Source organism: Berghia stephanieae, chromosome 9, assembly GCF_034508935.2.
Source record: "Berghia stephanieae isolate SIO BIC M18660-M18661 chromosome 9, UCSD_Bste_1.3, whole genome shotgun sequence".
Lineage (NCBI taxonomy): Eukaryota > Metazoa > Mollusca > Gastropoda > Nudibranchia > Aeolidiidae > Berghia > Berghia stephanieae.
The window spans coordinates 10,004,078-10,016,090 of NC_088368.1; the positions used below are offsets into that span (position 1 = coordinate 10,004,078).

The window sequence follows — 12,013 nt, forward strand, 5'->3', positions numbered from 1 at the left end:
TCAGCAGCTGCTGTACTCTGTATAAATCCAAAACATGTACGTGTTTAACCATCTCCTTGCCACCTGCACCAAAATCGTCATATTTGTTACCATAGAATATAAGTTTTTCTTATTCAGATTAATTTTGTACATCACAAACTTTGAAGAATGATATTTGTTTAATTCATAAGAACATAAAGTTGAAAGTTGTTTTGTAGAGAGCTTGTTTGAATTTGTTGAATCAATTTTTCTGCTGGGTAAGGCTGCCACTTTGGGAAAATACTGAAATTGTTTGGTAAGGAAATAGTAAAAATATTGGTCTCCCTGTCTGAGAGTTTTTCACAAGGTGAAGGTCATTATAATCGATTGTTATTTGAAGGAAGAATTTTCAGGCTAACATTTTGAATACGCATTTTTCAGAGTACGAAACTAGGGGGCAGGCACTCCGGTGTAAGATAAAGATCTGAACAAGTGTGTATGAAAGGTAGCACGTCTGACCGTTAATCAGAACGTCTGCGGGTTAATCCCCGGTCGATGTAGACTAATTTTTGGGTGTTTTTTTCTTGACTCTTTCTTTCTTGTCTTGTCTGGCACCTTTCATACACACTTGTTCAGATATTTATCTATCAGAGTCCGGTTGAGCACCTTTTGAAAGTGATTAAAGACCGACAATAAGCAACTAATTTATATTACTGAACAATATTTGTAGAGCAAAAGTACGATATAGGGATCAAGGTACGAGATCAACATAAAAAACAACTCATGACTCAAACCATTAAGCACGTCAGATCACTTTCGATGCGTAGATACAGATGTGTAGGTTGTCATCAGACATGATTCCCATAGGACAGTGCATGATATGTGGGGGATGGTTTAACCCTCTCCTTACCAACTACAGGAGAATCGTCACATTTGTTGCGATACAACCAACATTTTTCTTATTCAAAATTCTCTTGTACATCATAGCAATTAAAGAAAATGAAAAGTGTGTTGAAGAGCATGTTTTGCTAAAGAAATTATATATCTCAAGTACTTATTGCTATTGTATTTGAGTGATAAAAATATATTTTTGTGTTAGGTGGGTGTGAAGTTTTGGGGACAATGTTGAAAACGGCTGGTAGGGAGAGAGTTAACCATGGTATAGGACTTAAACGATTACGCACGGCAGATCACTTTCGATGCGTAGTTACAGATGTGTAGGTTGTCATTAAACACAGTTCCCATAGGACAGTGCATGATATTTGGGGGGGGGGTGGTTAAACCCTTTTCTTACCACTACAGGAGAATCGTCACATTTGTTGCGATACAACCAACATTTTTCTTACTAAAAATTCTCTTGTACATCATAGCAATTGAGGGAAATGAAAAGTGTGTTGTAGAGCATGTTTTGCTAAAGAGATTATTTATCTCAAGTACTTATTGCTATTGTATTTGAGTGATAAAAAATATATTTTTGTGTTAGGTGGGTGTGAAGTTTTGGGGAAAATCCTGAAACCCGCTGATAGTATTTGCTTAACCATGATATAGAACTTAAAAGATTACGGAGATCACTTTTGATGCGTAGTTACAGATGTGTAGGTTGTCATCGAATATGGTTCCCATAGGACAGTGCATGGTGTGTGTGTGTGTGTGTGTGTATGTGTGTGTGTGTGTGGGGGGGGGTAACTCTCTGCTTACCAGCCATTTTCAGGATTTTCCCCAAAACTTCACACTCAACTAACACAAAAATATATTTTTTATTACTCAAACACAATAGCAGTAAAGTTTTTGCGATAAATAATTTCGGTAGCAAAACATGCTCTACAACACACTGTTCATTTTCTTTAAACTTTATGATTTACAACAGAAATTTGAATAAGAAATATGTTGGTTGTATCGTAACGAATGTGACAATTTTCCTGTAGTTGGTAAGGAGAGGGTTAACCATGATTCAGGACTTAAACGGTTAGGCACGGCAGACTACTTTCGATTCTTAGTTACAGATGTGTAGGTTGTCATCGAACATGGTTCCCATAGGACAGTGCATGGTGTTTTTATGTGTGCGTGTGCGTGTGTGTGTGTGGGGGGGGGGGTAACCATGATCCAGGACTTAAACGGTTAAGCATGGAGATCACTTTCGATGCGTAGTTACAGATGTGTAGGTTGTCATCAAACACGGTTCCCATAGGACAGTGCATGATGTTATGTGGGGGATGGTTTAACCATGATCCAGGACTTAAACGGTTAGGCAGGGCAGACCACTTTTGATGCGTAGTTACAGATGTGCAGGTTGTCATCAAATAATATGGTTCCCATAGGACAGTGCATGTTGTGTGTTTGTGTGTGTGTGTGTGGGGGGGGGGGTTAACCATAGTCCCGGGCTTAAATTGTTAGGCACGGCAGACCACTTTCGATGCGTAGTTACAGATGTTTAGGTTGTCATCAAACATGGTTCCCATAGGACAGTGCATGATATGTGGGGGATGGTTTAACCATGATCCAGGCATACATACGATGAAGCGGTTACAGGACTCGGGATCTGGAAACGTTCCGGCACCGAGTCGATGACAGTCGATGGTGGTGTCTGCTGAGTAAGAATTCCAATATTGGTGACGACGATGATGTGGTAGTGGTGGTGATGATGATGATGATCATGAGGATGATAGTGATGATGATTATACATTACAACAATGTTTAAATCAAGTCCATAATTAATTACCTTCGACCATCGGACCTGAAAATAAATGCAACTAGAATTAAATGCATTTATGAGGTGAGTGAATGTAGTTTCTTTATAATGAAAAGAAGATATTTCATAAATTTGGTGATGACCAAAGAATCGATTTTTTAATCCTAAACATTCTTACAAAATATCTCCCTGACATTATGAGTTGCTTATAATGATATCGTTTACTTGCCTGATGCATCTGCTGTTCTGACGGCAACATCGTGTTTAATTAACGCTTCTTGTCCTAAAATGTTGAGAAAGCGACCTTTGTGTTCTACTGGCAGCTTCCATTTGCGACGACGCCACAGAGCCAGTAAGATCGGATGTCTGACCCCAAATACCTTCTCTGAACCGGATGTGTTGAGGTTTTGAATGTGTTTTGTATGCGACCAGGATGACGTTTTAGACATTGTCCTCTTTGTCAGACGGTTTTTGTTTGTATTCCAGTGTAATCTAGGTGGAATGTTGGATATTTTAGACACTTTCCTATTTGTCACACGGTTTTCCAAAGTATTCCAATGTGATGGTGATAAAATCTCGGATGTTTTAGACCTGCTTATTTTTGTTCTTTTTCTTGCTTGATTTTCTTTGGTATTCCGATGTAATTTAGGTGATATCTTGGATGTTTTAGACTTTTCCTTTTTTAATCTATTCGTCATAAAAATGTCCTTCGTATTCGTGTGTAATTCACGAAAAGGGGATATCTTGGATGTTCCCTTTTCTGATATTATTTGAGGTTTCCACCATAGTTTTGCTGGGGGTTTGTGAATCTCGATATGGACGTTGTTTTTAGTTTTGTTATTGCTGCTTTTGATGTTAATGTTGTTGTTTTCGTTGTTATTTTCATTTTCCTCGTTGTGTCTGATGACGCTGTTGTTCTTTTTAAGGACAGACTTTATCTGCCTTTTGGACCCTGATTTCCAACGAGGTTCACGCGATATATCTAGGAAAAGAGAGAGTGGGAGAGAGAGAAGAACGAATAAAAATGATTTAAAAATTGAGCATTTGTATATCGCACGATATCCACTAAACGTGCTCAAAGCGCTTTACAATGGGTCCCTGACCAACAGCAACATTTAATATTTATGACGGGATATGACACCCTTTTGGGTGGTATTACAATTTCTTCGGACAGTGACAACGCTGTTGACGGTCAGGTACTCATTTTACACACGAATACGGTGAGAGATTGGGAGTAAAGAGTCTTCTTCAAGGACTCAACTATGCGCCGAGCAAGGCTCGAACCCGGGACCTTCATATCCGAAAGCGAGTCTCATACCACAAGATCACATAGACGTACAAATATATAATACAAGAGTTGGCACACACAATTTGGTCTCATACGCAAGAGATCAGAAACAAATCATTAAAAAAACAAACAAAATAAAATAAAATTCCCTTTATTAATCCCCAATGGGAGATTTGCCGTTAGGATTCTATTCCAAGGGAAGACTGGAATAACCCACGTGTCAGTCGTTGTACAATGCTGCAAAGGGAGCTAGGGCGAGGTGTCTTTTTCCAGGCCATATAGCACGGCGGTCAGTCGAACTCATTTTGGGTAAGAATCAAAGACCATACCAATGAGCCACGCTGCCTGTTGCATTATGTAACATAACCAAAAAATTAAATTGAGATTTTATATAGGGCAATATTCACTTAACGTCCTCAAAACGCTTTATAAGGGGTCCCTGGACAGGAGCAATAAAGTCCAAAAGAGAGTGTCATACCAATAGACCGCATAGCCGCACGATAGAGTAAACTGGGGGTGTACAACATACTAGAATAAACAATAATATAGTCACACTACAAAAGCAACTATTATATGGAATGGAAACATCAAGAGTGGGTTCTTATATCATATATTTTACACCAAACAAACAAACAAACTTTGAGATTTTATAAAGCGCAATATCCACTTAATGTGCTCAAAGCGCTTTACAAGGAGTCCCCCCTGACCAACAGAAACATTTAACATGTAGAACAAAACATGATGCCTCTTAGGCGATATTACATTTTTTTTTCGGACAGAGAAAAAGTTGTTCACGGCCAGGTACTCAGTTTAAACCTGAGTACGGTGAGAGAATACGAGTAAAGAGTCTTTTCCAAGCACTCAACTATGCGCCGAGCGAGGCTCGAACTCAGGACCTTCCGATCCAAAAGCGAGTGTCTTACCGCCAAGGTACATTATTTTCCAATTAAGAGCTCACACTCAATTTCACATTGTTATTTGTAAAGAAGGATGGTAAAATTAGAGGTAAATGAAATATTTTCTCTCAGCGCTTACCTTTAGAAAACGCGCGCTTTTTGTTCAATCCTTTAATGTTCGTGTATTTCTTTAATCGCTCCTTCACTCTTAGTTTCCTCCGGGCAGCAACGGCGTTAAGTCTCCGACTCCGTGAGCGATTTGGGTTGACCCTGTGGAAGTCCTTACTTTGGATGTTACCCATCCACCATGGGCTCTTAAAATTTCCATTGGAACTCCCGGGAGTTGTCGCTCCTGTTTGAGCTTGGATAATGGCAATTGCAGTGGACTGTAGTAGGGCTGGTGATGATGATGATGATGATGATGATGATGATGATGATGATGATGATGATGATGATGATGATGGATTGGTTCTATCTGATGACGTTGCTTTAGTTTTAGGGCGCCAAGTCTTCAGAAATGGATTTGGATTGGACTGGACAGCTACTTTAGCCATTGCCGAGTTTTTTCTAAATCCTTTAATTCTATGTCCTCTGCATTTTACAGTTGACTTTTCTCTGTTGTTGATTCTGGGGAGGTGGCGGTTGTTGTTGTTGTTGTTGCTGATGTTGCTGCTGTTGATGAAAATTGTATTGTTAATTTTGTTCTCTTTGTAGCTATTTTTGTTGTTTCTTTTGTTGTTGTTGTTGTTGTCGTATCTGTGTTTGCGGTTGTTGTTGCTTTTGTTGTTGTTGATTTGATTGTTGTTGTTGTTGTTGATGTTGTTGTTGTTGTTGTTACCGTATCTGAATGTGAGATAATCGTTGCTTTTGTTGTTTGTAATACTCCAATTGCCTTTCATGTCATTATTCCTCCCCCTACGATCATACATCGACAGGAACTTCCTTTTCTGTACCAGGGTATTCGAGTCAAGCCTACTGGCGATATTGCCGATATGTCTGAGGTCACCATAGGTCTGAGGAGAGATGATATGATAGAATGTGACCCATCGTCTCAAACCGGTTTTATACCGGGTTGAACCCAAGCCACAGCATTTGATTTTAAGCTTAACTCATCAAATTTGTAACCCATCGTCTCAAAATGGGTTTATATCGGGTTGGGCCCAATGCGCAACATTGGATTTTAAGCTTCACTCATCAAATTTGTGAGCGATCTTCTCAAAAAGGTATTATTATGTCGAGATGACCCGGATCCCGAAAAATGAATTAAGAAATAAGATAATTAAAATATGACAACTTGTAGTTATTGTGCGCAGTGAGAAAACGTGTAGATATTATCAACCCTGACGAAAATAAATAATAGTTTCAAGTATTATATTTTTCTCCATAAAAACAATTTATATTACTTAGTCCATCCTAACATAATACCACTTTGAGGCGGAGGGTCACATTTGAAAAAAAATCACAAGAAATGAAGTGAGGAGGAAAGTACCAGAAGACAATAGAGAATATAAATTTTGCGGAGGCGATGGGGGCTTGAACTCGCGACTTTACTGGTACGACAAGTCCGCCTGGCCAGGGAGAGCGTGACTCTAACGTATGAGGTAACTACCACTCATATGAAGTGATTTCAAACAATTTTTAACCTTGAGCATCTCTCCCCGACTTCTAGTCTTATGACATTCGCATTACACGCAACGGGACCAAGACAGATCCCGGGTGTAGTCGAGATATATTCCGATCTCCCCCTGTCAACCCAGCAATAGATGGGTAGCTGAGTCTGTTAGATCTGGCAGAAAGTACTTCACGATAGACGAGCGTCCTGTCCAAAGGGTAGAAAGCAATAGCTAGCCATGACCATTTCACACTATAGAAATCGGGATAAACTCCGGCTCCATGGGCCTAAATGCTCTGAAGGACTAATTTTTAAAAAAATTAATTAAAAAACAGAAATTTGAAGGAAAAAAATAGACTGTTCAGAGTTCAACCTACCTTCACGTCTTTAGTATTGAAGACGTCGTTGACAGCAGTGAGTAGCGGGTAGTTCCCTTCATCACAAACGCCATTGAAATCGTCCATCTCGACTGACCACACAAAGGCTCCGGCCAACCCTCGTCTCATAATATTGTCAGCCTGTAGAGTAAACAGTAGGAAGTAAGTTCGTCAATATGGCTTCTTCTTCTTCTTCTTCTTCTTCTTCTTCTCCTCCTCCTCCTCCTCCTCCTCCTTCTTCTTCTTCTTCTTCTTCTTCTTCTTCTTCTTCTTCTTCTTCTTCTTCTTCTTCTTCTTCTTCTTTCTTTCTTCTTCTTCTTTTTCTTCTTCTTCTTCTTCTTCTTCTTCTTCTTCTTCTTCTTCTTCTTCTTCTTCTTCTTCTTCTTCTTCTTTTTCTTCTTCTTCTTCTTCTTCTTCTTCTTCTTCTTCTTCTTCTTCTTCTTCTTCTCTTCTTCTCTTCTTCTTCTTCTTTCTTCTTCTCTTCTTCTTCTCTTCTTCTTCTTCTTCTTTCTTCTTCTCTTCTTCTTTTTATTATTATTATTATTATTATTATTATTATTATTATTATTATTATTATTATTATTATTATTATTATTATTATTATTATTATTATTATTATTATTATTATTCTTCTGCTTCTTCTTCTTCTTTATCTCCCCCTCCTGATGCTGATTTCACTCCTCCTCCTCCCCCACCTCATCCTCCTCCTACTTTTCCTCCTCCTCCTACACCTCCTCCTCCTCCTCCTCCTCCTCCTCCTTCTTCTTCCTCTTCTTCTTCTTCTTCTTCTTCTTCTTCTTCTTCTTCTTCTTCTTCTTCTTCTTCTTCTTCTTAGTTTTACATCGCTGTTCAAGTAATGTTTAGTGAAAATGTCAGGAAGATATTATAAGCCGTTACAATACATTCGCTCTTTTTGTTAATAAGGGAGACGTTTGACTCGACCGATTTTTTGACTCGAAAATTGGAAGAAAAAGAAAAATGCGTTTGATTTAGTTTTACACAAAGTTTAGTTAACACATAAAACAGGGCATCATCATCATCATCACCATCATCATCATCATCATCATCATCATCATCATCATCATCATCATCAGCATCATCATCATCATCATCATCATTCTCGTTATCATCATCATCATCATCATCATCATCATCATCATCATCATCATCATCATCATCATCATCATCATCATCATCACTATCAATATCATCATCATCACCATCATCATCACCATCATCATCATTATCACCTTTAATTTGACCGACTTGACGTTGTCAAAGCTTGCCCATTGGTCACGGTGATATATGTAGGGAACCTTTTGGTCGTCCAACCATACACTCTTCCAACCCTTCTCTCGATGGTTCAGGCAAATCTATAACAAAATATAAACATAGATAGAATGAAGTTGACGTCACTCGGGTCTTTGTTATTGTTTTTTGCCATCCACGATTTTGAGTAATTCTCACTTAACTGTATTAACCAGACTATATAAGTTCACGGTTACACATAGTTTTGTGGGTTGATCAGTTATACTTCCGGATGGCAATGTTGTGTGCTTCTTAGCCAAGCGCAAACTATCTATATAAGTACTGAACATAAATAAGACTCCGTATTCAAGAATGGCCTCTCAAAATCAATCTTTTGTTTATTCAATTAATTTTGTGACTCGTCATGTCAAACTGGTTGGAAAGGGGAGGGGGGGGGCGGTTAAGGTGGGGAGTGATACTCACCTCATAGTAAGACAGTATGCCAGTCTCACTAGTATAATATCCTGTTAAATCAGTTTGTAGAGAATGGCTAGAGGACCGAGATCTAAACTGGTTCATATCGAGATTTTTTTTGGTGCGGCTATGTGGTCTTGTGGTATGACACTCGTTTTCGGATCGGAAGGTCCTGTGTTCGAGCCTGGCTCGGCGCATAGTTGAGTCCTTGGAAAAGACTCTTTACTCACATTCTCTCAGGGTGTAAAATGAGTACCTGGCCGTCAACCGCGTTGTCTCTGTCGCAAAATTTGTAATATCGCCTAACAGGCAACATGTCTTGTTCTACATGTTATAATAATAAATAATAATTAATATAATAATATAATAATAATAATAATAATATAATAAATAATAATAATAATAATACTATATAAATACATTAATAATAATAATTAATTAATAAATTAATAGTTAATGTAGATATTTAAATGAGCAATTTAGTGGACATTATATAAAATCTAGTATAAACAAGACTTTATCAGATCTGCAATAGGTAAATGAATCAGTAATGAACCATAAGGTGCTACCACCCAAGTAAATGCTCCCATCCCTCCCACCTCCAATCGCTGGTGCGTGGATGCCATGTTGAGAAGGATCAGCCAAGGTGAAGGACATTCCGTAGGTGGGAATGCCCACTATCAGTTTTTTGGGGGAAATTCCCACGTTCAGCCAGTAATCAATGGACCATTGCTGGGGGGGGGGATGTAAAAAACGTTAACCTTTGACAATTTGAGTTATAATAAATGTAATAATTTGGATAGTGAATTTTGTTTTATCAATATAAATCATTTTAATTTCCTAGGTTTTCCTTAATTAACCAGTAGATTGGATGGCAAAAATCTATAACAAAGCCCTGAATGACGTCAACTTCGAACTATCTGCTATTAACGTTTGAGGTTACACATAGTTTTGTGTGTTGGTCCGTTATACTTCCGGATGGCAATGTTGTGAGCTTCTTACCCAAGCGCACACTATCTATAACGGACCAACATACAAAACTCTGTGTAACCATGAACTTTTATAGTCTGGATAATACAGTTACGTGAGAATTGGATTCAATAGTCTGATGTCACGTCGCCCAGCAAAGGCGACCATCGTGGTTCTAAACAAAGAAAATCTGTACTTTTTTATTCTTCATGCTGGCTAGAACATTTCATATGTCTTGTAATCAGAATGTGTAAAAGTCAAAACATGAGCAGATTTATGTTTTGTTCATCTGGATACGCTTTTATGCTCGACGGAGAAATATTTCATAAGGGCGTCCGCCATTGTTCCGATAGTTTAGAGCCAGTCACTAAGTTAACATGCGTCATTACGAGGGAAGTGACGTCACGACTGTTGAAGCGTATTACTCAAAAACATTGATGCCAAAAAACTAGGTTAATGTCTTACTTGGTTCAGCTGAGACCGTTCCCCAGACATCGGGTCGTCCTTGTGTCTGTACAATCCACTGTGATGGCCTGTTGTCTTCTCCCATTGGCCATGGTAGTTGTACGTCATCAGTAACATGAAATCCACGTATCTGGCGGTGAAAGGAATATGAGTAGATTTTACTTTCTCGTGATCCTGCTGTAATAATGATGATGATGATGATAATAATAATAATAATAAATAAAATAATAATAATAATAATAATAATAATAATAATAATAATAATAATAATAATAATAATAACTAATAACAATAATAATAATAATAATAATAATAATAATAATAATAATAATAATAATAATAATAATAATAATAATAATAATAATAATAATAATAATAATAATTAATAATTAATAATAATAATAATAATAATAATAATAAAATAATAATAATAATAATAATAATAATAATAATAATAATAATAATAATAGACTCATACAGATAGTATGCGCTTGGCTAAGAAGTTCACAACATTGTCATCCGGAAGTATAACGGACCAACACACAAAACTGTGTACAATCATAAACCTTTATAGTCAGGTTATTACAGTTTAGTGAGAATTACTCATAAACGCGGATGGCAAAAAACAATAACAAAGACGTGAGTGACGTCAACTTCGAAGTATTAGAACGCACGGTATCCTCAACAATGAGGCTCTTAGCGCTTTAAACTACATCAACACAAAACAATATTTAAAGTACATGACATAAAAAGAAATGTTTTCAAGGATTTCTTGAAAACAGACAATGATTTGGATTCTCGGGTGTTCTGTGGCATGGTGTTCTATACAGACGGACCAAAAATTAGAAAAGGAGCTTAATTCAGCCTATGTACGAATGCGTGGGATAGCCAAACGGGTGGTGTCATTGGAGGAAAGCAAAGGTCGGCTTGTTGAATATTTCTTTAGGAGTTTTGTAAGGTATGGAGGGGCAGTGTTTTACATACAAAGGTACACGAATCCTCCCAACCCCCTTTTTTCACATCTGTAACTCACGCTTCAAATATCGTAGTATGTCGGAGTAAATCCAAAACGAAAAAGTAAATTTGTGTCCCTACGTCTCGAAACGGTATTATATGTCGGGATGAATTAGACCCCGAACATTGACTTTAGAATTAAAATGATAGCAAATGCCAATTTTTTAGCTTTTACATTGTGAGAAAAAAATTGTCTTCATTCTCTAACATAAGAAATCGAAACAAACCACATGTTTCATGTCTATACGGCTGCGATGAGGACTCGAACCCCCGACCTCACTGGTACGACAACTCCGCCTAGCCGCACGACCCCCCCCCCCCCCCAAAAAAAAAAAAAAAAAAAGTTGCTTCAAACCCTAGTCAAACTAGAGCCTTTTCTCCCCGACTTCTTGGGGTCACGGGTTCAACACACGCATACCCCGCGTAGTAAGTTGGCCAGCATTTAAGCTTAAATTGACAATATTCTCAACACTAACATGCAACATAGATACGATTGAGACATTGAGTATGCTGAGGTATCTGGGGTGAATTTTTAATCATAATAAATGCTCTATTTCTTAAACACCAGTTTGACGTGGTGGGTGATAATTTTTATTACTTGATAATTTTCCTGGGTTCATAACTTTGATCGATGTAGTAAGTCCCCGAAGCTGTGGCCATTGTCAGTATCAGTTTTTCTCGGCCTGTTTTCCTTGCTTCTTCATTGAACGCCTCGAAGAGATCCTGAATAAATATATGTATTATATGAAAAGAATGATCTCAAAACATTTTGTTATGTTCAAACGTAATTTCACACTCCTTTGAACCCTCATAATTTCTAGTACAATACAATTATTATCATTTGTTATATATCAATGGACAGGTGATACATTCTTCTAAACATTGCATTTAAAAAATCATAAGATCCCGTCGCCTAGGCATTCCATATGACTGACTGTCTTAAGGTCTTTCGCTTCCTAATCATCCGATCGGGACGCCTCGGCTGCCTTTCTAATCATCCGTGTCATTTCCTTCCACTGTTCA

The 12,013-nt window shown here is 37.8% G+C and overlaps 1 protein-coding gene across 1 annotated transcript; it reads right to left on the reverse strand.

Moving 5' to 3' along the window:
• Positions 1–2,051: 2,051 nt before the first annotated feature.
• LOC144979117 (chitinase-3-like protein 2) lies at positions 2,052–11,713 on the reverse strand (the record flags this gene model as incomplete). The annotated part of the gene is given in 8 exon segments (XM_078925715.1): positions 2,052–2,594; positions 5,377–5,844; positions 6,821–6,961; positions 8,071–8,193; positions 8,552–8,592; positions 9,115–9,274; positions 9,977–10,106; positions 11,589–11,713. Coding segments are annotated over 8 exon segments (1,434 nt in total), but the record flags the coding sequence as incomplete, so codon positions are not given.
• Between the last annotated feature and the right edge of the window lie 300 nt (positions 11,714–12,013).